The sequence below is a fragment of the Strix aluco genome, chromosome 4, assembly GCF_031877795.1.
Source record: "Strix aluco isolate bStrAlu1 chromosome 4, bStrAlu1.hap1, whole genome shotgun sequence".
NCBI lineage: Eukaryota > Metazoa > Chordata > Aves > Strigiformes > Strigidae > Strix > Strix aluco.
In genome coordinates, this window is record NC_133934.1 from 311,735 (window position 1) to 338,584 (window position 26,850).

General features: G+C 55.5%; 1 protein-coding gene across 7 annotated transcripts in view; it reads left to right on the top strand.

Annotated features, from left to right (window-relative positions):
* DCTN1 (dynactin subunit 1) overlaps positions 1 to 26,850 on the top strand; it is a 72,003-nt gene that overhangs the window by 6,293 nt on the left and 38,860 nt on the right. For 2 of the 7 annotated variants that reach the window (XM_074821672.1, XM_074821677.1), the window contains exons 1-4: positions 4,553 to 4,764; positions 15,678 to 15,926; positions 19,501 to 19,579; positions 22,879 to 22,910. In XM_074821672.1, coding sequence (XP_074677773.1) covers positions 4,732 to 4,764; positions 15,678 to 15,926; positions 19,501 to 19,579; positions 22,879 to 22,910 — 393 coding nt within the window. In that variant the 5' untranslated portion in view covers positions 4,553 to 4,731. Of the gene's footprint in view, positions 1 to 4,551; positions 4,765 to 15,677; positions 15,927 to 19,500; positions 19,580 to 22,878; positions 22,911 to 26,850 lie in introns of those variants that run through there. The other 5 variants (XM_074821673.1, XM_074821674.1, XM_074821670.1 and 2 more) reach the window with 4 other exon arrangements.

The following is a 26,850-nucleotide window of genomic DNA, read 5'->3' on the forward strand; positions in this document are numbered from 1 at the left end:
TGAGGAATGAAAACAGAAAATGGTGGATGGCGCTGTGGATTTTTGTTAGGCTAAGAAAAGGTTTCTCCTTGAAGGTGTCGATCCTGTACCCTCCTGGTCGGCCAAAGAGTGATTTTAATGTTCCTGCCTCAGTTCACAAACTCATTTTCAAAGGCTCTTGCTCTTCTGTTTGTCCTTATTTCAGTATGGGTTTAGGAAATCTCGCTGTGGAGGGTCGCACTTGGTAGGATTTATCTCCTCGCTGTGCCCTGGGGCCGTGAGGACCCTCCAACGCTGCAGCCGAGCGGCCCCCGCGTGTCCCCCACCTCCTGCCCCCCGCATGTCCCCCACCTCCTGCCCCCCGCATGTCCCCCACCTCCTGCCCCCGCGTGTACCCCACCTCCTGCCCGCCACGTCCTGGCTGTGTGGGCGGGAGGAGGAGGAGAGAGGTGCTCCAGCTGCCGGAGGTGCTGGTGGCTCCGCTCTCAGCCTGCTCCAGTAGCTGTAGGATTTCCGTGCTCTGTGGAAGTTTCCAGGGCTCTGGCAGCAGTTGCCACCGTCTGCCCTAGTCCCGACCTTCTGCAGCATTCCATGTTTTAAGGGGCTCTTCTGGAAACGCGGGTGGGTTCCAGCCTCGGCGTGGCAGTGACGAGGAGGGAGCGTGCTTCGATCGCTGCGAGCCTGCCCCTGCTCGGGCAGGAGCTTGGATGTTCTCTAGTATTTTAATTTAGCTTCAAGTGACCCGAAATTGAGGCTTCTTCCCCTTAGATGGCAGCTTTTGTATAGGCTGCAGAGGCTCAAAATTGCCATGAACTTGCTGTCCTCCTGTTAACCGTGGGCCTGGTTTACGTGTAAAATGTTTTCAAGTTTTGCGTAACTGTTTTCAGCTTCCCAATCAAACTGTCGCGAGTCCCTAACTGGATATTAGAAGCTCTGTGCTCTTACTGGAAGCGCCTTCATCGCACGCTCCTTTGTGTTGCTTCGTCCACAGGGTTTGATTCCCATCAACTGCGTTTGTGGGTGACGCTGAGGGGAAATGGGGAGCGCAGGCGGGTGTGTGGTGCCGGTTGTTGGGGTCCCGGTTGACGGGGAGAGCAGGCTCCGGGGGAAAAATTGTGTTTGTGTCGGAAATATTCCCTCGCGCTTCAGGTTTAACGTGGAAAACTCTAGGACTGGGGAGGAGGGAGAAATTAGCCATGTAGCATTTGTGGTTCTCTTTTTAAATAATAAAAAAAGCTCTTCTAGCTGCAGCCAGGAGGAAAGCCTGCCCGCTTCTTCCAGCGTCTGTCCTGCTGCTCCTGGGGCTCTGCGGGAAGAGGAGTGGCAAGTCCTGTCCCTTGAGAGGGGGAAGTGTCCTGTGTCACCCGGTCCCAGCCCGCCGCAGGACCCTGCACCCTTCTGCGCTTTCCAAAGTCCCCCTGAAATTCTGTGGCTGTTTCCCAGATTTCTTGCTACTTAGAGGAAGGGTTTCTTTACCTTGATTTCCCTGCTTGTTGTTCCAGCCCCTCGTTGGGATCTAAACCCCGCCGTCGCTCCGCTGGGGTTAACACCCTTCAGATGTTGGTGCCGGGTGGCCGGGCCCGCCGAGCCCCCGCCTGCGTCCGCAGTTCTTGTAGGTCTCGTGCCGCAGCTCCTTGGCTGGCTCTGCCCTGGCCTCGCGGGCCCAGAGGTCGCCCAGGAAAACAGAAAAAACTTTGGGATTTAGATTCCAGCTTTCCTGAGTCTGTCCCGTGCCTTGATCAGAAGAACCTTTTTTTCCTCTAAATATGTGAAAGCAGCCGGAATCGGCGCTTCCCCCAGGCTCCTCCCATCCCCAGCACCATTCGGGTTTCTCTAGCAAGAAAAGGTCGGAGTTACCCTGTGATCGTCCGACCCCACGCGTGTGCTGAGCTGAGCACACGGCGCCAGGCCAGGAGTAGGTTAAACGAGACCTTGGCTAAAAAGGAAAAAAAAAAAAGTCAAAAATACAATAAACAGAGTGGATGTAGTTCGTGCTGGAGAAGAGCACAGCACAGTCTGTTCTGGGTCAGAGCAAAGGTCCACCTCAGCCAGGAGCTTGTGTTAACGGTGCTCAGCAGGGGGAAAAATATTAGAAAAAGGTGAAACACGGTGATATTTCCTCCCATGTAACCTCCCAGATTCCGGCAGTGAGTCGCTGGAGACTTCCGAAGCCAGAGGTGGTACTTCTGTCTGTGGTTGAAAGCACTTGATGGATTTTCTAAAACGGAAAAACTTTGGTTTAATACTTATCAGAGAGGAGCGAGGGTAGGGAGCTCCGACGCGTGCGCAGTCCTGGTGGAGGAATGAGGGAAATTTGACGGGAGGGTGTTGTTGGTCTGGGATTTCTCTGGATTTGTCTGCACTGTGAACAGGAGACCCCCCCACCCCGAAACCATCTTCCCTGCAGGGGGCTGTGATGCCTCCCAGCCCTCCGTCCTTTCTCCTGGGGGTCAGTGCAGGGGGGGCCGTGATCCCCCTCCCGAAGTGCTCAGCTTTGCTCCTGCTGCGGTGGGTGAGGACAGCGCGACCCGCTCCGGGGCGAGCAGCCTGTCCTGATCAGCCGGCGCGTCCCGTCCCCTCCTCCAGCTGGCTCTGGTGGCGCGTTGTGTTCCGGCGGTGGCTGTGGTGGGGCCCGTCCCGCTCCGCACAGGAGGTTTTCGTGAGGAGCTCAGGGAACCTTCGCCTGGCAGGTTGTGCAGATGAAAAAATATTTTCAGTGCGTGGGCAGGCCGGGAGAGATTGGAGATCGGGTTCCTCCCGCCGCGCTGGCTCCGCTGCACGGGCGCAGGCCTGGCTGAGCGGGTGCTAGTCTCAGATTTTTATATTTTCATTGCGTCCAGCTGGGTTGGGCTGTGCTTGACTTGGGTTTTGTTCCAGTAACGCCAGTTTTGCCATCTAATGTCCTTGGTGTCTCCTAGAGCTGAGAGAGTTGAGGGGAATGGGAAGATGCTCGTGCCTTGGAGTAACCTGCAGCGGGTTTGTTGGCTGCGCTGCGCTTATCCGATGGAGAATTCAGCCTCTGCTGTGTGTGAGCAGTAGGACTGTGGTTTGGCAGAACCCTGGAGCCCTTCCGAGGGGTCTCGTGGAGCTCCCGGCACAGGGTTTCCCACCTGCAGCGCGTGCCTCTCCCGGTGGATGCAGTTCTTCTCTTTGCCTACCCTGGGCGGTTTGTAGCTCCGACAGCAAGTGCCTGAGGTTGCTCTGATGAGTTCTGGGTTGTTCCTGTGATCAAGTCCTGGTTCCTCACTAATTTTTTTGTTGTTCATGCCCATCGTATGTCTTTTAAGTTCATTCCCTTGAACGCGATTGCTGCATCCTTGAAGGCCGCCCGCTTCATCCCGTGAGACGTTCTGGTCTTCCTCTGTCTGAATGTGCCAGCCCCTGTCAGTGCCATGCTCTGCTTTTTTTTGGTGTATATCCGTGGGTTTCAAACTTTTCTGCCTGGTACCTAAAGCAAAGTTTCAGCTACCCTAATGTCCATCCCGGTGCTGAAACTTGCACCTCTTGCCTGCCTTTTGTGGAATGCTTGGGAGCCATCTGCAGCCGTGTGGGAGATAAGGGACCAGAGGATACCTTCGTTAACAGCTATTTTGAAAAATTCAGCCCCATATTGACCTATCAAGAACTTCCCAAGCACGTTCCTCATCACCTTTTCAAAAAAACCTTCCTGACGATGTTGGGTTTTCCCTTTGTGCAGATCATTGCCCTTGTTGTGGTCGCTGCAGTCGGGCGCTAAAATAGGATGCAAAGAGTCGTTACAATTCCTGGTGTTTTGGGGATGGTGTTTGGCATCCGGGGGGGTGTTGGGCGCAGGGTCGCGGGCTGCGGTGGGTGCTGGTGTCTCGCAGCCGCGGAGGAAGCTGAAGCAGGAGGCTGGAGCCCCTCCTTAGCCCCCACAGGCAGCAATTAACGCGGCAGACAGCTCTGAGAAGAGGGGCTGATGACTTTAATTAGGCATCTATTCAGATCAACCCGGGAAAGGACAATTATTGATTTTAGGAGATGCTCCACGATTAACTCTTTGGTGTCCGGTTGTGCGCCCACCCTTCCCTGGCGGGGCCGGCGGCCGCGGGGCCTTGGCGAGAACCTGCGTTGTGGTGTGATTTTTCCTCAAAGTTCTCTGTGGAGGGACGCGGCGCCAGGGCAGGCGGGAAGAGCCAGGGGTGGCCGATGGGGCCAAACCTCGGCGCTGGGCGAGGGGGGCAGGAGACGCGCCGAGCGCTGCCCTGGGGGTGTCCAGCAGCATCTTGGTGGGCTCCGGGCAGGAGGAATCGAGGGTGGCTCTGCCCAGGACCCGCAGCGGGTGCTGCCTGCGCGGCGGGACGGGCAGAAGGAGACTTTGTCCCCTCCTGGCGCTGCGGGTGGCCGTGCGGTGGCCGTGTGGTGGCTGTGCCGGTGGCCGTGCGGTGGCCAGGCCGGCTGCCTTCCCTCCTGCGGCTCCACCAGCAGCCGGGGAGCGTTAGGACCCAGCGAGCTGGCAGCGCCGGTGACAAGTCTGGAGCAGCACTAGCGCAGAGTAGTCTCCATCAGCTGGGCTGGATTTTTGTATATCCCTGTATTAAAGAATCCTCTGCCGGAAAAGGGCTTTTTCCCCGGTCTGTGCGCCCCAGCGGAGCCTCGCCGGGGGGGGCGCAGGGATGGTGAGATCGGCTGAAACGTGAAGAACCTCTGCTGAATTACTGCTGGCCATGAACTGAGACCATTATCTACAAATAATAAATCTTTAAAATAAAGAGAAAAGCCAGCGGCAGCATGGCCCAGAGCAAGAGACACACATACAGCCGGGTAAGTTGGGGGGAGGGAAACTTATTTACAAACTCCTGGCTATGCTGTTAGATAATATTGTGCTGTATCTCGATGCTATCTGTTGCAGTGAAAAATAGATCTATTTTTATACTGAAATCTAGATTGTCTTTCCTGGGCTTTCGTATTTCTGGAATTTGAGATCTTCATCACTGACAATATCTGTTCTGCTGTATGGTGGGTGGATAAATAGTCTGAATGATATTAGTGGCCGCGTCCTTTTGATTTAAGTTAGTCTGCCTTTGCTGTTAATTATCGCTGATAATGCAACGAGGCGTCAGCTGAGCCGCCGGTGATGACAGAATCTTTCTAGGGCTTTTCAGCACAAAGATTCGGGGTTGTTTGCCTTTCTGCATCGTGTTTTTCCTTCCTCTTTGCTTATTTTCCAGGTTGCATGGTGAGATACTGAGCTTCCGAGTGCCTGAAAATCATTTCCAGGTTTTACCGTATTGCAGTTAACCCTGGGCTGTGCGGTGGGCAGCAGCGCCGGAGCCGGGCACCGGCCCTACAGCCAGGCCTTTCTTTGGAGTTTCTTTCTTTGTCGTTTTGTTCTTCCTCGCCAGCGCGGTGACATTGTGTCCCAGACACTCGCTGTTTTGGGGACCGGGCAGCGCATTTTCGGCGTTTCTGTTACTCGGTGCTTGGCCAACTTGGCAGAGTGCTTTGTAACTCCCGGACCGGTCGCAGGGGCTGCGCTTCGGCAGGGCCGGGGAGGGCAGATCCCTTCCCACCGCCCTCCTCGCGCCGCCTCCAGCCCGGGGGCTGCCCAAGAAAACCCCGCGGAGGAGCGTGACCTGCGGCTGCTCTCCCTGCCCGGGCAAGGGCGTTGTGTGGGAGCGCCGGGGCCGGTGGGGCGTGCGGGTGCGATTCGCTCTCTGCCCCAAACGATTCGCTCGGGCGCTCACGGGCTGCTGATGGGAGCAGCCGCCGTTCAGAAAAAGGCCGGGGGCTGCCGGCCCATAGCGTGCGGCTGGAAAGTTGCTTCACCCACCCTGCGCAGGGTCAAAGTGTGTTTCCACGCGGGGCTGTGGCTGCGGAGCGCTCCCCCGGGCCAGGAGATGGTGTCTGCGGGTGTGTGGAGGCCGGCTGCTCCAGCTCCCCGGGCCGCGTGGCTGCTGAGCGCCGCTGCGCGCAGCGGGGGGGAGCGGGCCGAAGGAGCTGAAATTTCAAACGGAGCCTTTGCGGTTCTGCCCTGATAACTGCACTGAATTTCGGTCAGGCGGGGCGGCCGCTGCGTCTCTGGGACGCGAGCCGGCTTATCTGCGTTTTACTCAAATTGCATTTTGGAATCGGGACCGCGGGGACCGAGGCTGCGCCGGCCCTCCCGCCTGGGCGACTGCCTGTCCCTGCGGTGGCCCTGCTGGGGTTTTAGGGATGCATGGTTGTACGCCAGCGCCGTGGCCGGTGTCACCGCGTCTGGAAACACCCGAACCATCTGCGTTTGGCTTCTCGCTCTCCAGCCTGGAGCAGGGTGAAGCCAGGACCGTGGTGGTGTTTGCACAGGGCGGGCTTCGTCCTGGCTCATCCACAGATCGGGCAGCGCAGACCCACGCCGTGTCCCCGCCCGACGGGACCGCTCTTGATCCAGGCGTAATCCCCTCCTTTCAGTAGGGACAGCACGGCAGCGCCGCACGCTATCCCGTAATAACTAGACTTAACAGAAACTACAATATTTCCAAGTCTTCCCATGTTGGGTCACCCCTTGAATTTGAGGCCAAGAGCATTTTAACCTGCGGTCATGAATCTCTCCACGGGAGCTTTTTGGAGGGGGTTGCTGTGTTCAAGGTGCGCCTGAAACTTTTGATCTGTGCTGTGAATGACAGTTTGAGGTTCAGTTAGTCATATCTGCTTCCCGGAGGGAGGCGTCCCTGCGTGCCGGCGTAATGATGTGAGTCTGGCTGCTGGAAGGAATACAATAAATATTCCTTGGGTTATCCACTATAACGGAGCAAAACGCTCCGACTGTCATGCTCAGATGAAACAGTAGTGACCCAAATCACGCTCAAATCACAAGTCAAGTCCCTCGGAATTGCATCCATTTTTCAGTGATTAATAACCAGTATCTTCACAGAGCTGAGGAAATGGTCTGTAAATGTCTCTAATACATTAAACAGGGGTAAAACCAGGAAAGAGCCCTATTTGAGTGGCGCCAGGTAGGCAGTTGCACATGCTAAAGTCTCCTGTTCCTGGCAGGGGCGGGCAGTCAGAGCGCAGCCCCCCCACTCGCTCCTCTCCTGGAGGAGGTTTCCGAGCCCCCTGCCAAGGGACCGTCCCGCCGCAGACCGGCGTGGGGACGGCTGCTCTGGTGGGTCCGTGTTCCCGGTTCTTTCTCCGGCTGCCCGATCCCCGCCGCCTCCCTGCGCCCTTTCTTGGGGCTGCCAAGCTGCCTGTCGGTACCCTGCGGCCAGGGTGTGGCGGAGGGGGGCAGAAACCTGCCTCTGCTATCGGGGTGCGCTCAGCCCCCCTTTAATGTCATTTAGCAGCTTGTTCACCCTTTAGGCCTTAAGCTGTTCCGAACTGCCTGCAGCCACCCTTACACAGATCTCCCGAGGGCTCCTGCCAAACTCCGCCCCTCGATCCCTGGGTTCAGTTTTGGGCCCCTCACTCCAAAAAGGCCCTTGAATGACTCGAGCGTGTCCAGAGAAGGGCAACGGAGCTGGTGCAGGGTCTGGAGCACAGGTGTGATGGGGAGCGGCTGAGGGAACTGGGGGGTTTAGTGTGGAGAAGAGGAGGCTGAGGGGAGACCTCATGGCCCTCTGCAACTGCCTGAAAGGAGGGTGCAGAGAGGGGGGATGAGTCTCTTGAGCCAAGGAACCAGCGGCAGGCCAAGAGGGAATGGCCTCAAGCTGCGCCAGGGCAGGGTCAGACTGGCTCTTAGGAAGGATTTCTTTGCAGAAGGGGTTGTTGGGCGTTGGAATGGGCTGCCCAGGGCAGGGGGGGAGTCCCCATCCCTGGAGGGGTTGAAGAGTCGGGTTGAGCCAGCGCTGAGGGACCTGGTGGAGTTGGGAACGGTCAGGGTGAGGTTCATGGTTGGGCTGGAGGAGCTCCAAGGGCTTTTCCAACCTCCATGATTCTGTGAACTCGTGGCCTCAGGGGGTGACTCTGGTCTCATGTGCCCCTTCTCTCCTCCCCGTGCTGGCATCTCGGAGCTCCCCACAGCTCTCTGCTCCTCCACGCTCTTTACTCACATCGGTGTGTCACTGTCCTGCTGTCAGTGCCCAAAATTCAGGTCCCCAGAGCAGCAGTGGAGCCTGGTGGGACCCGGGAGAATGCTCACACCTCCCTTGCTCACTGGGTATGGGCAGGAGAAGAGCTTTTGGTCACTGGCGGCGGGGGAAGAGCTCCCGAAACTCAGCCCCAGCTGGGGTTTTGTGTCGGTTTTCCTGGAGCTGGAGCCGGCCAGAGCCAAGGGCAGACCCTGCCGTGTGCGAGGTGCAGCGCTTGGGAAGAGATCAGCGAGGAGCCGGCGCGTCGTACCGTGTCTTAGGAAGTTCTGGTTGTGTCCCTCCGCTCGGGTCCCCAGCCTGCGGTCACCTGGCTGGGAAGGCGGATGGCAATGTGCGATTTCCAGCTTGGACAGCTTCTCTCCTTTTAAAATCCAAAATTGTGGTAATCATGTTGGTTTTGAGTCTTCATGAGAATACCAGTCTCGGGTTTAGCTGGGCAGGTTAGAGCCTGGCTTTGTCCGACAGCCAGACAGAGGCATCGGAGACGTCAGCCTCAGTCCGCCATGCCGCCAGCTGCGACGTGAGAAAAAGCAAATACGGATCCTGGTGCGTTGTCCTGAGGCAGGACAGTGGCAATGCCCGGCCAGGAGCTGCGGCCGGGGCTTTTGGTCAGGGCGAAGCTGCGTGTGTTACCCAGCACGCGCTCCCCCGCACTGGGGGAGGAGCACGGTGAGCTCCCAAAGATGGGGCTGGGGTGAGCTGTCCTCCCCCCTTGGAGCAGTGCGACTCCTCCCTCCATCTCATTTCTGAGGGGTTGGAAACAAACGTTAGAGAGGTGTCACCTTGTCTTAAGGGCATGAATATGTTGGAGGCTTATTCTGTGCTCTCCCCTTTTTCCTGAATTAAGCATTCAGGAAACATTTCTATTACAAGTAGCGCTGGCTGACAAACGGACCTTCGGTATCTAAGCTTTGATGGGTTCTGCGTTGGCCAGACTGAGCTGTCGAACGTACGGCACTGCCGGAACGTCACCGGTGCTCCTCAGAGGCGTAACTTGACGTTCAGCTGGAGAGCAGCTGCCGAACTGGGTGTTGCAGCGACCGGACGCGTGTTTAAGGGCCAGCTGAGTGGGGCAGGGGCTGTGAGATCTGCCTCGATGCCGAGAGCGCGGCGTGTCTCGCTTTGAACTGCAGCGAGTGGCACTGGGAGACGCAGGCAAAACCCCTGGTGTGACGTTAATGATCTGGTGGAACATTAATTGAGATCCTGCCCTAATGAAAGGCTCATGGGCGAAGGTCTGTGGACGTTTCCTGTGGTGGAGCTGCGCTCGGCAGGCCCGGGCTCTGCTCGGGCTCCGTGGCCGGGCGAGAGCCTCCCCAGGAGCAGGAGCTGTTTTGCTGTTGACATGAGTTGGGGGCAACGTTCCATTTGTTCCCTTTGTGACCGTAGCTGCCACCCCGCCGTGGCGTCCGTCCCGACCCCTCTGCCCCTGGGTGAGCAGCGGTCTGTCCTCCCCACTCGGAGTCAGAGGGATGTGGGACGGGCCCGTTCCTGCTGTGTCCTGGGAAGCTGCAGCCGTGGTGCAGAGCTCAAGGGTCGACCTCACCGAGCCCCTCGAAGTCCTTTTCTGCCCCTGGTGCTGCGTCCGGGCAGGCTCAGGGTACCCAGCGCTTACGGACCTTCACGGGCTTGGAAAGTCGAGGTCTTCCCCGCTGACCCCCCACAACTCCCTTCCTCGCCGCAGAAGGGCCTTTTGCGTGGCTGCAGAAAGATGTTTCCTCATCACGTCAAGCTGCCCGTGCGAGTGCGGGCTCTGTGCCCCGACTTTCCACCGCCTGAGTTGGAGGAAATCATGAAACTTGTGAGACCTGCCTGGAGGAGGTGGGGGGCTGAGGCGCCTTCGTTCCCGATGTGCCCGTGGAGAAGCAGCTTCTGGGCCTCCGGAGCGTGATTTGTACCCTGGTGATTTTGTGACGAGGGAGGCCCCGTTTCGGAAGAGGACCTGGGGAACAGGGTCGGGGCAGGACACCTGCCTGGGGCCGGCCGCTGCTCCAGAAGGTCCTTGGCGAGACGTTGTAAGCAAAGTGTGTTCGGAAAAAGTTATTCTGAGATGCTTTTTTGCTGATACTACAAATTACGGACTTTCTTGGGAAGGGAGGATGCTCAGCACGAGAATACTGTGGAATTAATAAACTTTCTGTTTTTTGAAATGAAACCTTATTTGATAGATTTACAAAATTATAATAATTTTATATTTGAGACTGAAAACTTTTGCCAGATTTAATTTCATTAACTTTTGTCGTTCAGTGCCAGTGAGATCGCAGAGATGCGAGAAGGCTGTTAATGACTCGTTTTGTTGCTTTCTTGTGGTGAAGCATACCCATATGTTATTAATTGGCTGCTGTGTTAATTATAACATAGAATGAATCATAGGATCACAGAATGCTTTGGGCTGGAAGGGACCTTAAAGATCATTTAGTTCCATTCCCCTGCCACAGGCAGGGCCACCTTCCACCAGACCAGGTGGATCTAATTAATCAACTAACCCCGGGGAGCTACAGGTCTGTGCCTGGCAGGACCGTGGAGCGGGTCCTCCTGGAAACTGCCCGGGCACGTGGAAAACGAGGAGGTGACTGGTGACAGGCACCACGGCTGCACTGAGGGCAGGCTGGGAGGGCTGGGGGGTTCAGCTGGAGGAGAGAAGGCTCTGGGGAGACCTTAGAGTGGCCTCCCAGGGCTTAAAGGACAGGAAAGGGGGGAGGGGCTCTTGGTCAGGGGGGTAGGGATAACACGAGGTGTAATGGTTTTAAACTGTCAGAGGGGAGATTTAGATGAGATCTAAGGAAGAAATTGTTCCCTGTGAGGGTGGGGAGGCCCTGGCACAGGTTGCCCAGAGAAGCTGTGGCTGCCCCCTCCCTGGAAGGGTTCAAGGCCAGGTTGGACGGGGCTTTGGGCAACCTGGGCTAGTGGAAGGTGGCCCCATGGCAGGGGGGTGGGACTGGATGGGCTTTAAGGTCCCTTCCCACCCAAACCAGTCTGGGATTTTATGGTATGATTCTATGACTGATTTTTTTGAAGTGATTTAATAGCGCTTTGCAGACATTGGTTCTCCCCTTCTGAAGTGTGCAAACGTTAGAGATGGGAACAGGTGCCAAAGGCTGAATTTCCTTGGATCTATTGACCAGCAGCTTTGGGTGAAGTTCTGTTGTTCTGGGGACGGAAACACAACGTTGTGCCAAAGCCAGGGACGCGCTGCAGGAGCGGGATCGGACGCGTCGTGCTCATTGCAGCCAAGGGCCTGTCAGGGTTTACTGGGACACAGCAGCTGGGACAGGGATCTGCACGTGTGTGTGTTTATTTTTTAGGTCAACACCCCCAGAAATTTCAAGCCTTTTTATGTTCATGACTCGGAGGCTCAGTCTGAACCTCATGCTGCAGCGATAAATTACCTGTCAGAGCGTTCTGAAAGCTCTTTTATTGACCCAGCTCGGGTCTCTGCCAGCAGAGATGACCCGGAGGGCCGAGCTTGCCCGAGTTTGCCCGCGGGTGCCGGGGTGGCCACACTCACCAGGCTACGGCACTGCTGCCCCAGGGTGAGCAGGGGCTGGATTGCTGGTGAGGGACGGACAGGCACCCAAAATAAAGGACAGAAAATACCCACAGCCCCTTCTCCTGGCTGTCCGGGGGAACCTCCAGAGAGAAACCCCGGGGTTTTGTGGCTCCCAGGGATTTTCAGTTGGTTTACCATCTAAAAAGTAACCTTCAAATGCTTTGCCCGTGCGAGTGGGTACGTCGGGAAGCAGCACGAAGTTCTCTCTTGTATTTGCTAATGAAAATGCTGGAGCTCGTTTAAACACGTCTTTGAAAGGGAACACTACCTGAGTTGGCAATTTTTTCAGACTACTCAACAGATTTACAGTAATTTGCATAACTTTGTGTTTTGCTGTGCTAATGTAAATTATTTTGGTCTGCCTTTTCATACCACTACAGAGAGGAACCCTGCGCTGGGTTTCTGTTCACAGCTGGGAGGATTGCACATCCTGGAGGCTTTTACCTGCATTTTGATTTTCCCAGTTGCTTGACTGCGGAGCTGAGGCGTTCTGGTGCCAGGACGGCCGGAGAGCGAGGGGCTGCCAGGCGTGGGGCGGGGATGCTTTCGCTCTCCTTTTCAGTAAAGCTGGGTGGTAGTTTCTCCCTGCTGCACTAATTGGGTCGTTTGCTGCAATCTCAGGGTGATTGGATGCCGGGAAAAGGTCTTTTCTTTCTCTTAAATAACTGCATGGAAAGGAGTTGCTGTGGCAGAGAATTGGTGCTGGAACATATTGCAAGTGAAACGTGGTGGAACTTCGCTCGCTGGGATCTGTTGCTAATTCTTAGGGGACAGTCTTTGGAGATGGTTTTGCAAGGAACAAAGATGTGCTGCTTGCTTTCTTATGCATCTCTGCTTCATAATTTGTAAAACAGGCCCTGAAGAGCTTCTGTGGGTTAAAAAAAAAAAAAATCAGGAAATTTTTTTTCCACGTGAAGTCCCAGTTTTTCTTCCCTGGAGAGTTTATGCGACTGCTGGCGAGGAGGAAAGTGGTGCCGAGAGGCCGGTGTAAGCTCCTCTGCTGTGGCTCCCCTGGTCATTGCCCCAAACTGGCAGCGCTGGCACCTCCAGCTTGGGGCCGGCGTCTGTCTGCGGCCACATGGGAACCTGCTCATGAGGCGGCGTTTGAGCATCGGCTGGGGCAGCGCGTCGGGAGGGCGTGGGGAGCGGCCGGGAGCTGGGGGCAAGGACATCATCTCTGCTGTCCGAACAGCTGTAACGCGGAGCCACGCTGCATCCTGGATCCAATTGCTTACACATCGAGGTGTTGTGGTTGCCGTCGATATGTGCTTTTCCTCGGATTGCGGTCTGGGGAGGAAGCAGGGAAGATGAGCTCTCCTGCAGCTCCCATGCGAGCGCTCTGCGGAAAGCATTCCCCAGACGCCCACGTGCAGCCCACAACATCAAATATGATGTTGCTGCAGCACAAACGGTGAAATAGTTGATTTTTGAGGCCAGTTTATCTGTTACCATTCTACAGGCTGACGCTATGGAGAAATAAAAATGAGATTGTTTGTAAGGGGAAAGCCTGGCTGGGTTCTCCCTGTGCTCTGCGGGTCTTGTCTTGTCCCGCTCGCTGCAGCCAAGGGGTTGGTGCCTGCAAGTTGTCCTCTGCTCCTCCCTGGGCTTTTCTCTGCCAGTTCCTGCCCCGGCTGCCAGAGGGTGTCCGGGAGCATCTCTAGGAGCGAGCCCGGGAGGGTCCCAGTCTTGTGATTTGGAAGGTCACGAGCAGAGCCGAGCCGAAGCTGGAACACGTCATCATTAAATTAACGTAAAATGGAGATAAGGTTTGGGAAAGGGTCTGCAGGACTGGAGCTGACCTCTCTGCAGGAGGGCAGCGTGATGCTTTTACTGTACGAACTCGCAGTGAGCTGCCCGCTTCGTTAACGAGGTAATTGTTAATCAGCTCTGCCAGAGACAGCGCTGGTGGTTCACGTCCGGTACCTGCGGTTTATAATCCCGTTTCCTTATTCCCGCTGTAAGCGCGCTCTGGTTTAACCCTGGCCAACGCACGTTGAGGGGGTGTGTGAGCTCCCAGTGTGGGTTTTCCCCCATCCTTTCACTGTCAGCACAAGTGTAAGACCCCCGCAGCTCCCATTTCCAGCTCGTGGCATTTCCCACACCTGTAGACTGACGTGGTGGCCCACGGCCACCAGAACTGTCAAATGGCAAACACGAGCCAGGAGGGATAAAAAGGGTAGCGATTGGTTTTAAAATCGCCGAGCAGGAATGTTTCCATTCAGATGGTGAATCTTGCTTTTCCTTTTGGCTTCTTGTTTTCTCAGAGTTTTGCTCTCATTTTTTACAACTGGTGGGACACGTTGGTTTTACAGCTGCAAGTATTTTGCAGAATGTTGCTGCTGGTCCTGAATGGAATGATCCGATATGTTGGTAGACATTTGAGTGTGTAGCCTAAGTTTTAGATCTGAGGTCTCGTTTTTGTTTGTTTGCTAGAAAACGGTGATTGATATTTGTTTTTTTAATAAAAGATTGTTTTGTGCTTTTGATTTCCGCCAAGTGCGTTTTGGCTGAAGAGCGGCGTTCGGTTTGTGTGGAAAATTGGTTCTTAGTCACAAAACTTCCTGAGCGCGACAGGTCTATCCCGCGTTCAGACCCAACGCCTCAGCATCCGAAGGAGGGGGATGGTTGGTTGTCTTGTCTCTGCCGGGGGTGATGTGGGTTTCGGCGTGCGCCAGCCAGAAGCTGTCAGGGTACCCTTGGTTCTCCACGGAGCCGGGGCCTCCGTGCTGCTGGAAACCCCGTGTGGTGCTGCTGAGGTTTGTCTCTGCACCCCCCAGCTTGAGAGCGCCCTTCTGGGCCGTGCTTTGGGGGAGTGAAAGCCGCCTTCTGTGCTCATCTGCATAAAGAGTATATTCTTTCACCGAAGCCAAGCCTGGCAGCAATCAAAACAAAATATTTTCTACACAATAAACAGAACTCCTGACTAACGGGGTGATGTAAAATGCCAAACGCGCTTCGTGTTCGAGACAGCGCCGCAGTGTCGGACTGAGCTGTGGAGCTCGAAGGGAGCCAGGCTGTCAAACCTCCCCCTCCCTCCTGAATCCTGTCTAAAAGCAGGAGCCTTTTAAAGGCATCAGCGTTTGGGGAGGGACTATTAGTATGGAGTTACTTTTTAAACATTTAAAAATTACACAGATTAGCTCTGTGGTGATACAGTGTAAGTGTCATCTGTTTTACTTGGACTTATTTCAGAAGAGGAGGTGTTGGGGGGGGAAGATCCCTGCGCCTTGTCTTTATAAGGCCCCCCCTTATAAAATTCATCAGTCTTAATTAAATTGTGGTGGTCTCAAGCACCTAAATTGAGTTTCTCACACCCATCACCTTATGGATGCACTAAAAGACTCGTGGTTAACTTCCCTCAGCAGAGAGGTGCGTGTCAGGGGTGGCGAGCTCCAAACCTCCGTGACGCCCTGACGTTTAAACGTGGATTAATGTTTATGGTGGTGATGCCTCGAAGCCTAATGAATTTACCACCCGTGTTTGCTGCTGGTCAGCATGCTGATCGGAAGCGCTGGTACAGCGGGTACCCCGCGGTCCTGGCGGGGTCGTACAGTGGGAATCCAGTGGGGAAACTGGTGTGGGCACGTGGTCTGACTCTGGGGCTGGTGGTGGGCCTGCAGGTCCTCTCACATCCCGACAGTAAGAAGGGGTGGGACAGGAAACTCCATCAGAAACGGGTTGTTCCTGAGCGTGTTGTGCAGGAGGCTGGGAAGCTGTAGGCAGTTTCTGATATATTGAAAAAAAAAGTCAGCGAACGTTGGTTAAGGCAAATATAGCTGCGCTAACATCTGCTACTTACAGTTGTTGGGTGTTTTTTTTCCCCCCAAGCTTATAAAAAACTTATAAAATGGGTTTGTGAGTCCGGCGTGTCTATCAAAAGCTGAAGAATAGTAGTTCATGGTGGTTTTGCTGTTGTTTGTGGCAGCTGTAACAGGAGGAATCCCCCTTTGCTGGCTCCTGAAAGGAAGGGGCGGTGGAGGGGAAGGGGCCTGGCCCCAGGGCTGCGGGTGGCCCCGGGGCGAGGGGTGCTGGAGGGGCACGAGACGCCGACGTCTGCACGTGGGTCTGTCTGTCGGCGCCAGCCGTGTTTCACTTGCTGTGCTCCTCTCTGTCCTCAGGCACCCAGCACCGGCAGCAGGATGAGCGTGGAGGCCGGCAGCAAGCCCCTGAAGGTGGGCTCCCGGGTTGAAGTCATCGGCAAGGGCCACCGCGGGACCGTGGCTTATGTCGGGGCCACCCTCTTTGCCACGGGGAAGTGGGTCGGTGTCATCCTGGATGAAGCGAAGGGCAAGAACGATGGGACCGTGCAGGGCAGGAAATACTTCACCTGCGAGGAGAACCACGGCATCTTCGTGCGGCAGTCACAGGTACGCTTCCTGCTGCGCCTGCCCTGCGACAGCCTCTGCTCGCCGGCCTTCCCTCAGCTGCGCGTGGCTCGGTTAAATAGAGAAAAACGGCCCTTTGCACCCGGAGGGGAGTGATAAATCCGTTTCCTTCGCTCCCGGAGAGTGTGACGTTTCTGGGACTCTCCATCTCCCATCGTGCGAGGGAGCAGAGCGGCTCCGCACGCCCCTGAGGAGCGAGGGCTTCTTCCAGTCTGCCAGCAGCTTCTCTGCACCTTTCACTGAGTGGCTCGATTCGCCCAGTTTATGGGTTATCCTGAAATATTTTCCGATGAATTGGGTGACAAAAAGTTTGGTCGATTCCAGAGAGCATGGAATGGTTTTATTTTGCCTCCAAAATGAAGAGTAAAGTCTGTCTGCTGCCTCAGAGTTATTGGTTGCATTGTCTGCAGCAGATGAAGTTTGGGACCAACATCTGGGTGTTTACCTGGTGGTAAAATCAGAGAATTTTAATTAAATAATGTTTACCTTAAAGTATATGAAATGCATGAGTTGGGCTTAGTTGTTGAGCTGTTGCTATTCATCTACTCTAGGACGGAACTAGGAGCTCCCTTATGTACAAACAAGTCTCTTCCATTTTAATTTCCTCTGTGTAACCTTTGAACAGTGACGCTGCTCTTGGGTCCCACTGTGCTCCAAGCACGGTGTCACGGTGAGGGACGTTCAGCTCCTTTTTGGGACGTTCAGCTCCTTTTCTCCTTCCTCAGCACAAAATGACGGGTTTAAGTTCCACCCCGTAGCACCTTGGCCGCAGAGCGAGCTCCTCTCTGCTGCCACAGACCCTCCTGCTGCCCCACCAGAGGTTGGCAGCGGGGACTGAGGAAGCATGGGGGAAGCTGAACACGCAATAAGGGGTTTTAGGAGCAGGAGGCCTGGGGTGGCTCTGAGCTCTGTGGCCTTTTCCTCGAGCTCCAAGTGCGGAGGAGCGAGGGGGGAGTCGGCCCCCACCCAGGCAGAGGCGGTGAGCGCTGCCCGGTACAGTTTGGGCGTTTGTTTTTCAAGAACCGCGTTTAAGATGGAAATGGAAAATGGGGTTCCCTTTCAGCAGAGTTAATGCTCTGCTTGAGCTCTGCGCTGTAAATCTGTCTGCTGCTTCCTCCCATCTCTCACTGCTGGGTCTCAGTGTAGCGGGAGCCTTTCCTGTGGTTACACACAGTGTCCGACCACGGAATGACAATAATAAATCATTCTTCTAAGGGAAAAAAAAATCTGTAAATGAGAAAAGCTTTTCTCATTGCTTACGAAGCAGATCATCTGCATCCATACAAGCACATCTTGTTAAACACTTGTAAAGTATTTTGAAGGATTTCCGAGATTAAGTAGCTTTCTGTTCTCCCCTCCACTTAAAAATATATCTCAAAAAATGAGCACTGGTAATACCAGCATCAATACAGCCTAGCGGTATTCTTAGTCTTTCAATTTATTGTGGAGTTTCAGCTTTAAAAACATCCTGATGGGGAAATTTCAAAGATTTTAGATAAATTTTTTTTCTATTTCACGCGATCACCAAAGCAGATCCCACACAGGGGTTTGGTGCTGTGCTTTATCCAAGCACCCATCTCCCGGGGAAGGATTGAGCCCCGGCGCCGCGTCCGCTCCAGGGCCTGCGGGTTACTGCCGGCGGCAGCGACGCCTCGCCTCGCCCAAAGGGATGTGGAGACCCAAAAGAACAGGAATCGTCACCAAAGCGTTTCTCCCTGCTCTGCCTGTACTTGAAGCCGTGTCCCACGGGTGTGCGGGGTGGGGATCTCCCACTGGGAGCTGGAGAGTTTCATGGCGGAGACATTTAATGGCCCTGGGGTGCGGTGGCCGTCCCGCAGCCGCCTCCCCCGTGTCCCACTGACCTGAGGGCGGTCTCGGAGCGGGGAAGGTGGCTGTGGGGGGCTGGGGCTCGGCAGAGCTGGGCCGGAGGCACCTCGGGGTGCTCGGGGTGGGTGCCGGGTGCCGCGGGGGGGCTGTGGTCCCTGCTGCTGAGCACCGCTCCCTCTCGTTTCCCAGCTGGCGGAGGGCTGGGGCGCTGCTCCGAGCAGCTGTGTCAGCACCGCCAGGCACTTCCCACCAAGTGCTCGCTCTTATCTTTTTGGCAGCCTTAACGTTTTGCCTGCCTGGGATTTGTATTTTGGGTAATAATTTCGAGCATGAGTTATGCTTTTATGGTGTGTGGAAACATTATCCTTGACGCCGACAGCGAGTGGAGCTGCTTTTCCCCCGCTTGGCGGAGGAGCTCATCAGCCCCAACCCGCTGCTGCCGGGTGTTGCTGCGTTTCTCCAGCCTAACCCAGGAGCCAGCCCTGCCCTGGTTCCTGCTGCCGCCTCGTCCTTGGCCACCTCCCAGCAACTCTGGTGTTGCCGCCCAGGTTGTACCCGGTGGGGAATCCCCAGAGCCCTCAAAATCCCCGCCTTGCTTTGGATAAACTCCTGGAGCAGCAGACGCCCCGGGAGCTCGGTTCCATAGGCCTGGGGTCTGGTTTTGTCATGTTGCCATGTTTAGCAGAACGCTGCGAAAATCTGTGCATAGCCAAGTCGCCCGGCGGGCCGGGGGCGCCTGGTGCTCTCAGGGGCCTCGGCCTTGGCCTCGCTCCTCAGACCCTGCTTGAGTGCGGTTGTCGTGATTTCTGTGGCATAATTTTGCTCAGTCTCCTTGCTGCTTTTAATTTAAGAATACGTTGCTGGTACTTGGGGATCTTCCCAAAGCAGGAGCTGTGACTGTCAGGTTTACAGATTATTGTTGGTTTTAAACTGAACTCCCAGGCTTTGGAGTCACGGAACGGACGGGGCAAAGGCCTGCCAGGACCAGTCCGGGTAGTGTTGATCTTCTAAGGTGAAGGGATGGTTCTCAAGAAGTGATCTAATCCTTTCCAGCCTTGTTTTCTATATTTATTAAGCGAAAATGTCTTCGAAAATAGTTAACAAAGAGAAAACCCTAAACCTTCAACCCTTTGAGAGCTTAATGCGCCTCAAACCTGGGAGTGTTCCTGTCTGTGCCTCCAGGTTCCCGAGGCTGCCGGGCCCTTTGCAGGTCAGAAACCCAAACCACCCCCGTCTGGTGGCAGTGCTGCATTCTGAGCCGCTGACGTTGCTCTTTCAGAGAAAAGCAGTTTTCCTTATGAAGGGAAAGCAGAGTTTTAAATCAACTTTCGCTAAGACAACACAAAAAAACAACAAAAAAAGAACTTTCTGTCCAGTGTCAGTAAATTAAAATAGCTGTCAGAGAAGGGCTCAGGAGCTGGCGGGTGCGTAGAGTGGTCCTGGAACTGTTAAAGATGTTCTGGGCTGTCGGATCCTCAGTTTTGACATTCTTTATTGCCTGTGTGAATATTCTTTCTTCCCTGTGTGAATAAAGAATATTAGCTGTTTGCAGGAAGCCTGTGGAAGGAGGACGGTCTGATGGCTGAGCCTGAATGACTAAATTAAAAATCTGTGCCAAAAAAATCCGTTCTGCTCGTTTAAATCTGCCACCCAAATGGGTCTGGTTTCTGATCACGCTGGTTTGTTTTTTTTTTCCTTTTTGTAATAACAGTTGTTATACTTTTTCCAGATCCAGGTCTTTGAAGATGGAGCTGATACAACATCCCCAGAAACACCAGAATCTGCTGCCTTGAAAGTCCCCAAAAGAGGTACGGCTGCTCCGTTTTGCCCAGAAGCTCGTCTCTTCCTCGACCTGCGCCAGATGCGGTTCTGGGGCCGAGCGGCCGTGGGGGTGCCCCGCGCTGAGGGTGGGCGCTGGCTGCTGAGGGGGGACAGCACGTGCGGCGGGGCTCTGCCCCCGCCTCGGCCACCGCTCCCCTCGTCCCCTCTGTGCGCTGACCTGATCTGGGGGTCGCAGAAGGAAGAAGCACCGTGGGCGAAAGTTGCTCCAGGCAGTTCTGTCCTTACCATGACACGTCTGGCTGGTGGGCAATGGGGCTCAGTGCTTCCCGGCGGGGTGCTCAGTCCTTCCCGGGAGGGGTGGGCACGTGGAAAGACGACCTGAACCGCTGTGATTCTGTGAAGCTGCAGCTCATGCAGCCCCTTGAGGCCGTGCTGCGTCCCCACCTCTTTGGCAGCCAACGCTTTCCACTCGGGATCGAGAGTTCCTTCTGCTTTTCCACGCGGAGGTGGCCCTAAGCGCTGGCTCTGGCACTGGGACAGGCTTTGCCTCCTTTTAGGCTCTGCTTTTGTTGAGTCATTACTCAGTGGTACACTTGGGGATCCGAGGAGCTGGCGGGAAAAGCACCGGTAGCTCCCTGGGACCTGCTGCGTGCGGAGCGTTTGCTCGACCGTTCAGAATAGGGCCGGGGCTGTTGTGGTTGGTTTTTCCCCTCTCGCAGCCAGTACAAACTAAAATCCCCCTTGACAAAATGAAATCTACCCTTCAGCTGCAGGGAAGGTGCCCAGAGGCGTCAGAAGGGGGTGATGAGTAGCCTGAGAAGGGGGGTGTTCCCCCGAGACGTGGCTTTGGTGGGGGTTTAATGCCAAAAAAAAAAAAAAAAGGAAACTTTTCTGCTTAGTATAGAGTCTGAGTGGGTTTTCTTCCAGAGCACAAGAATGCCCAGCCTTTCCTGGGCAGCTTCAGCCTGTTCTTTGTATGTACTTGATACTGATAGTCAGTGAAAATATTCCTTAATGTTGGCTCCATCTTTTCACTCTTTCTCAATTCAGACTTTCCAGCTGAAAATTCAGTTTTCCCTGTTACAATTCCGCACTCGTTCTGTGCTTGCGTGGAGCCGTACCAGCACGTTTTCCCCGCTGCTCCTGCAGCCCTGAGCTTTCTGAACGTGTGTTGGTGGACATCAGCCCTTTCACAGAATCCCAGAATCCTTCAGGTTGGAAAAGCCCCTCGGGATCATCGAGTCCAACCCTCAGCCCGACTCTACAAAGTTCTCCCCTACCCCACATCCCCCCACAGCTCATCCCAACGGCCCTTAAACACACCCAGGGGTGGGGACTCCACCCCCTCCCTGGGCAGCCTATTCCACTCTCTGACCACTCTTGCTGGGAAACATTTTTTCCTCATGTCCAGTCTGACCCTCCCCTGTTGCAGTTTAAAGCCGTTCCCTCTTGTTCTGTCACTAATCACCTGGGAGAAGAGACCAGCACCAACCTCTCTACAACGTCCTTTCAGGGAGCTGTAGAGTGATGAGGTCTCCCCTCACCTTCTCCTCCTCACACTGAACAGTCCCAGCTCCTTCCATCGCTCCTCACAGGATTTATTCTCCAGGCCCTTCCCCAGCTCGTTGCCCTCCTCTGCACTCGCCCCAGCACCTCGAGATCTCTCTGGTATTGAGGTGCCCAAAACTGGACACAACACTGCAGGTGTGGCCTCACCAGTGCAGAGCACAGGGGGACTGTCACCTCCCTACTTCTGCTGGTCACACTATTTCTAATCCAAGCCAGGATGCCGGTGGCTTTCTTGGCCACCTGGGCACACTGCTGGCTCCTGTTCAGCTGCTTGTCAGTGAGAACCCCCAGCATCACAGGATGGTTTGGGCTGGAGGGGATATTAAAGCCCATCCAGTGCCACCCCCGTGCCATGAGGGCACCTTCCACTAGCCCAGGTCCCCCTCAGGGTCGGGAGGAGGGGGCGCCCAGGCAGGCAGCGGGTGGCCAGGATGCTCTTGGTAGGGATGCGGGTGCTGGGATGCTGCGGCTGCTTGCCAGGAGTTTCCATGGAAACGGCAGCGCCGGCTGCTGCAGTCTGACTGCGGTGGGCGATGCAGCGATTGCTCTGCCCACAGATCCAGCACCTTCCTCCTCTCCCAGACTGGAGAGGTGTGGGGTACGCAGCGGAGGTGGCTCCCATTTTTTATTTATGAGTCACTTCTGCAGCGTTTGCTGTTGGGGTGATCGGTGCCACCGTTGCAAATATTAAACCCTGATGGAACTGCAGCTGGGAGAGGAGGGGGGCAAGCAGCCCCCTGTGGCTGCTAGCTGCTCGTGGACCCCCAGACATCCAGAAATAGAGCAAAGGGTGTAATTTAGCCAAATTACCGGCACCTCACGAGGTCCGTGAGCTGGGGGAGGCCAGCAGACCCCCCTCAGGGCTGTGAATGCTCGGGGTTGGGGGGGGGACACACGTTCTCTGGGCTGAGGTGGAGAGCAGGGAGTGCAGAGATGCCACTGACCAGCTTGGGAGAGTTTCCGAGTGGTCGCCGGTACCTCTGCCTCGTGCCTGCTTGGGGTCCCGACTGCACACGTACCGCGATGGAAACCTTTACCTCTGCTGTGCGAGGTGAACGGCCTCTGGGCCTGTATTGCTGCTGGTACTCATGCTAGATTTTGTAACTACCTGAAAGGAGGGTGCAGAGAGGGGGGAGGAGTCTCTTGAGCCAAGGAACCAGCGGCAGGACAAGAGGGAATGGCCTCAAGCTGCGCCAGGGCAGGGTCAGACTGGCTCTTAGGAAGGATTTCTTTGCAGAAGGGGTTGTTGGGCGTTGGAATGGGCTGCCCAGGGCAGGGGGGGAGTCCCCATCCCTGGAGGGGTTGAAGAGTCGGGTTGACCCAGCGCTGAGGGATCTGGTGGAGTTGGGAACGGTCAGGGTGAGGTTCATGGTTGGGCTGGAGGAGCTTCGAGGGCTTTTCCAACCTGGATGGTTCTGGGATTCTGTGATTTTTCCACTGGAATCCAGCTGATTCAGTGTGGGGGAGTGCAAAGGGGCCTCGGGGTCTCTGAATCGCAGTAATTTAACTCAGGAGGAGCAGTGTGTGCCTGCACATTTGGCTTTCTCAGGCTGTGCCAGCGGGTCTAACAAAGGCGCCCCTGTTCCCTCAAGCCCCCACCCCACCGTACCACCACTTCCCGGTTCATCCTGGTCGCTGCTTCCCTGAGGACACATAAATGGTCCCTTCGCTGCGCCTCGAGGCTTGTGGCCTGTGGGTCAGGCTGGGGTGTCCTTTGGGCTGGAGCTGACCGTTCTGTTTCTGCTTTTCTTTACAGATTCCCTGGACGCCGCCAAAGGCAGCAAACTGGTGAGTGCTGAGCCCGTGATGCTGCTGAAACAAATCCCCTCTGCAGCCTGGGGTTAGTGGAAGAGGCAGAGTCGCACATGCCACACTATTGGCTTTTCTTCATTAACTTTTATCACCTCTCTGAAAGCTCCATTTTCCAGCTGGGTGCCTGGAGACACACACACACACACAGAAAGGACGGGGGTTTGCCAGCCTGTCCCTTAGCCCCTTTCAGTTCAGTGCTCTATAATAAAAATGCCCGTGGTAAAGTGCATTTCTTCTGAAACCCATGGGAAACCGGGCTGTATAAAAAGTAATTTTCAACTAATGACCAGAAGTCAGTAAGTTGCTGAGGAATAAAACCCCAGCAGCGTTTCCTGTATTACACGTTTTTATCTAAGTTCAATCAGTATTGCAGCCTTCAGGCCCCGCGTGCCTCTTGGCCCTGTTCCTTCAGATAATGACCCTCACATCCTGCAGGAAGAGCCTCTCCCTCGGGATGTTTGAAATTCCCTTTCCCTGGCTTAGAGAGAAATGCTGTTGGTGTCTACTTCTGCGTGTCTTTATCCGGGAATCTCAGTGGCTCTTGAGGCTTAAACGGGTACATGTTGTATCCAGATGTGATGGGCATTTCCTAAGGGACAGAAGATTGGAGCAGGTACCCACCTTCAAATACTTTTGACCCCCAGACGAGCACAATTAAATCAGTACTTAACATTGAAAACACGAAAATGGCTGCGCACGTGTAGGGATGCTGAGGACTCAGTGGCGGTGCGGGGCGACGTGGCGAGTTTGGCTTGTGTGAGCTTTGGGACGTTTGGAAGTTTCAGATAATTCCCGGCAGCGGGAATGCTTTTCCCTTGTGCCTTGCCTGCCCCTGAGTCAAGCTGGCTGCCAGAGCAGAGGGTGGAGAAGAAATTCCCCCTCCTATGAACAGGATTTGGAGGATTTTGTCTTTTTCTGCTGAGCACTGGTCTGATGGGCCGTGTCCATCGTGGGGTCTCGGGCGCTGGCGGCGTCTTTGCCCCTCGTGTCCTCTGCCCGCGATACGTAACGTTCAGCCTCCTGGTTTAATTACACGCTGTAATTAATATGCGAGTTGCTGGGTGAGACTGAACCTTGTGCAGGGCAGACCAGACCACCCCTCCTCAGAACAGAGGCTGCAAAAGGCACTTGTGAAGCATTGGAAGAAAAATTTTTAAATTGTTTCAGCGCATTTTGTATTGAAAGAGAAATGTAATGTTTATGAAGTGGAAAAAAATCTTAATGTTTGTGAAATGAGGATGCTAAAAGAGTAGTTGTTTCTGGAATTCCTTACGCTGCTCACATTCTGGGAAGGTTGCAGGAAAGGAGATGAACCAAAAGGGGGTTTGTACCCAGAAGGTTTAGGAAACCCCAGATTAAATATCGAATGCACCTTCTGTCCATAACATCACCTTTATTTCATTTTTGCGCGAGAGGTCGAGGATTTGGTGCTGGCCACTGCTGGAAGCAGAACGTGTCGGTAGCTGTTGCTCTGTGCTGTTCTGGGCTGGGGCTGCTCGACGCGCTCTGGGGCCTTCGGTCTGGTTTGTCACTGGGGGACACGCTGGAGTTCAAAATGAACATCCCGCCGCCCTCCTGCCCCCGCCAGTGGCGTCCCCGGCTCCCCGAGGTACCGCGTGACACCCGTGACGGGCACTCGCAGATCTGCCTCCTGCCTTGCGCGTTAGAAACGGGCAGATTTGGGTGTTGCTGGCTGCCTGCCGGGATTCCTCCGCTCCCCCCCCGCAGCTGCTGCAGCGGCTGCACAGAAACATGGAAATTAAGTGCTGGAAAAGCGCTTTGAGCCACTTGCTCGGTATTTCAGCCCAAACAGGTGTCCTGGCTGTGTGGAACACGCAGCTTGCAGGCTGGCTGTGGGGTCTGCGGGGCGGGTGGGGGTCAGTCCCGCAGGACTCCCGTCCTTTACGTGCCAACAGCGTGGCGGGTCCCAGTTTTCTGACTGAACGCTGGAGTCTGGCTTCAGGGCAGCGTAACTGCTTCTGTGGGCGGGGGCAAACCCAACCGCTGCCTCCCGGGGAGGTGCCTCTGGGGAGCCCAGAGCCTGCTCCTTCCAGAGAGGCTGCCGGGATGGAGGCGAACGACCCGAGGGACGGTTTGACCCTGCGCAGAGCCTGAGCTTCAGGGCACATGCTTGCCAGCGTTCACAGCGTCACTGCTTGTCCTGTTACAGGCCGCTGGGGTTGTTGGCTGGAGGTGATGCTGGAAGGGTTTGTAGTCCTAGCAGCGAGAGCCCGGGGCGGTCAGCGTGAGTTACTCCTGAATTGTGGTGGGTGAACCCCGCAGAGCCATCGGCAGCACGGCGGCAGCCTGTCCCCCCCCAGAGGGGCTGTCTCCTGCCTCTCGAGATCCGGCTGAGCCCCGCAGACCCCGAGGCAGCTGCAGGGGAGCGCTGCAGTGGCTGTGGCCCTCTCGACCCTTTTTTGCCTCATCCCTACGTTGTCACAGTTTGTCTAAGGAAGAGCTGCCATTTCCTGAGAGCAGAACCTCTGCCGGGCAGTATTTTGGGTGTTTTCCACCTTGAACGTGTACTTAACACTGCTGCAAAAGGTGCGTTTTCTGTGGTACCACATCTTGGTGTCTGAAACTAGAAAATCAGCCAGGACCTCTGGGTTTCCTTAGACCCTCCTGCAGGCCAGCTCGGCGGCAGCAGCCCGTGGGCACGGCTGCGGGCAGCGTGGGAGCGCGGCTTTCCGGAGGCTGTTGCGGCTCACAGGCGGGCTGCCGTGTTCTGGGTGCAAATCCCACAGAAATGGGAGCCCTTCTCATTTCGCTGGCCCTTCCGTAGCCGCCGCTGGCTGACGTATCGCTCGCTCCTGTTCCCACGGCTCCTCACGAGGGTGGGGAATCGAGCCGGGGCCCTTCGCGGCAGGACTTGTCGACTCTGTGTTTGCATCTTCTGAGAAAAATGTCTGGGAAAAATGAGGGAAGTCCAAGCAGGTTTGTGGGGAGCAATGGAAGGAGCTGGGACTGTTCAGTGTGAGGAGGAGAAGGTGAGGGGAGACCTCATCACTCTACAGCTCCCTGAAAGGACGTTGTAGAGAGGTTGGTGCTGGTCTCTTCTCACAGGTGATTAGTGACAGAACAAGAGGGAACGGCTTTAAACTGCAACAGGGGAGGGTCAGACTGGACATGAGGAAAAAATGTTTCCCAGCAAGAGTGGTCAGAGAGTGGAATAGGCTGCCCAGGGAGGGGTGGAGTCCCCACCCCTGGGTGTGTTTAAGGGCCGTTTGGATGAGCTGTTGGGGGATGTGGGGTAGGGGAGAACTTTGTAGAGTCGGGCTGAGGGTTGGACTCGATGATCCCGAGGGGCTTTTCCGACCTGAAGGATTCTGGGATTCTGATTCTGTGGTGGGCTGGCCGGAGGGGGTGTTCAGCACATGGGACTGGCCTGCGCGCCTGGGGAGCCCCACGGATGTGACAACGATAAAGGCTCTGCAAGAAGAAGGTGTAGAGGTGCCCCCGGATCTGGCCTGGGCTCTCCTGCTCTCCCGGCGTCGCCCCACAGCCCACCTACACCAGGGCAAATCGCTGCCCAAAGCACCGGCAAGCCCAGCCCTGCCTGGATGCTCCCGGCAGGTCTGGGAGCACTTAGTGCCACGCTGGAGGCAGGGGGATGCTCCCCGCACCCGCTTCCAGAGCATCATCCCCGGGCATCCCCCATCCTCCGGGGACATCCTGGCATCCAAATCCTGGCATCCAAACCCCGACTCCATGGCTGGGCCGGAGAAGCTGTTCTCTCTGCTCCACCAAGCTGCGGCATTGGGATGTCTGAAAATGAGGAAAAGAGCTTCTTTCCGTGGGTGGAGGGGCCCTGAGGGGCAAGAAACGGGACATTTCCAGCACGCTTCGGATGAAATGCAGTTTCTTCCCAGCACCAGTGTAGGAACTTCCTGCCAGCATGAAAAATCATCTGTAG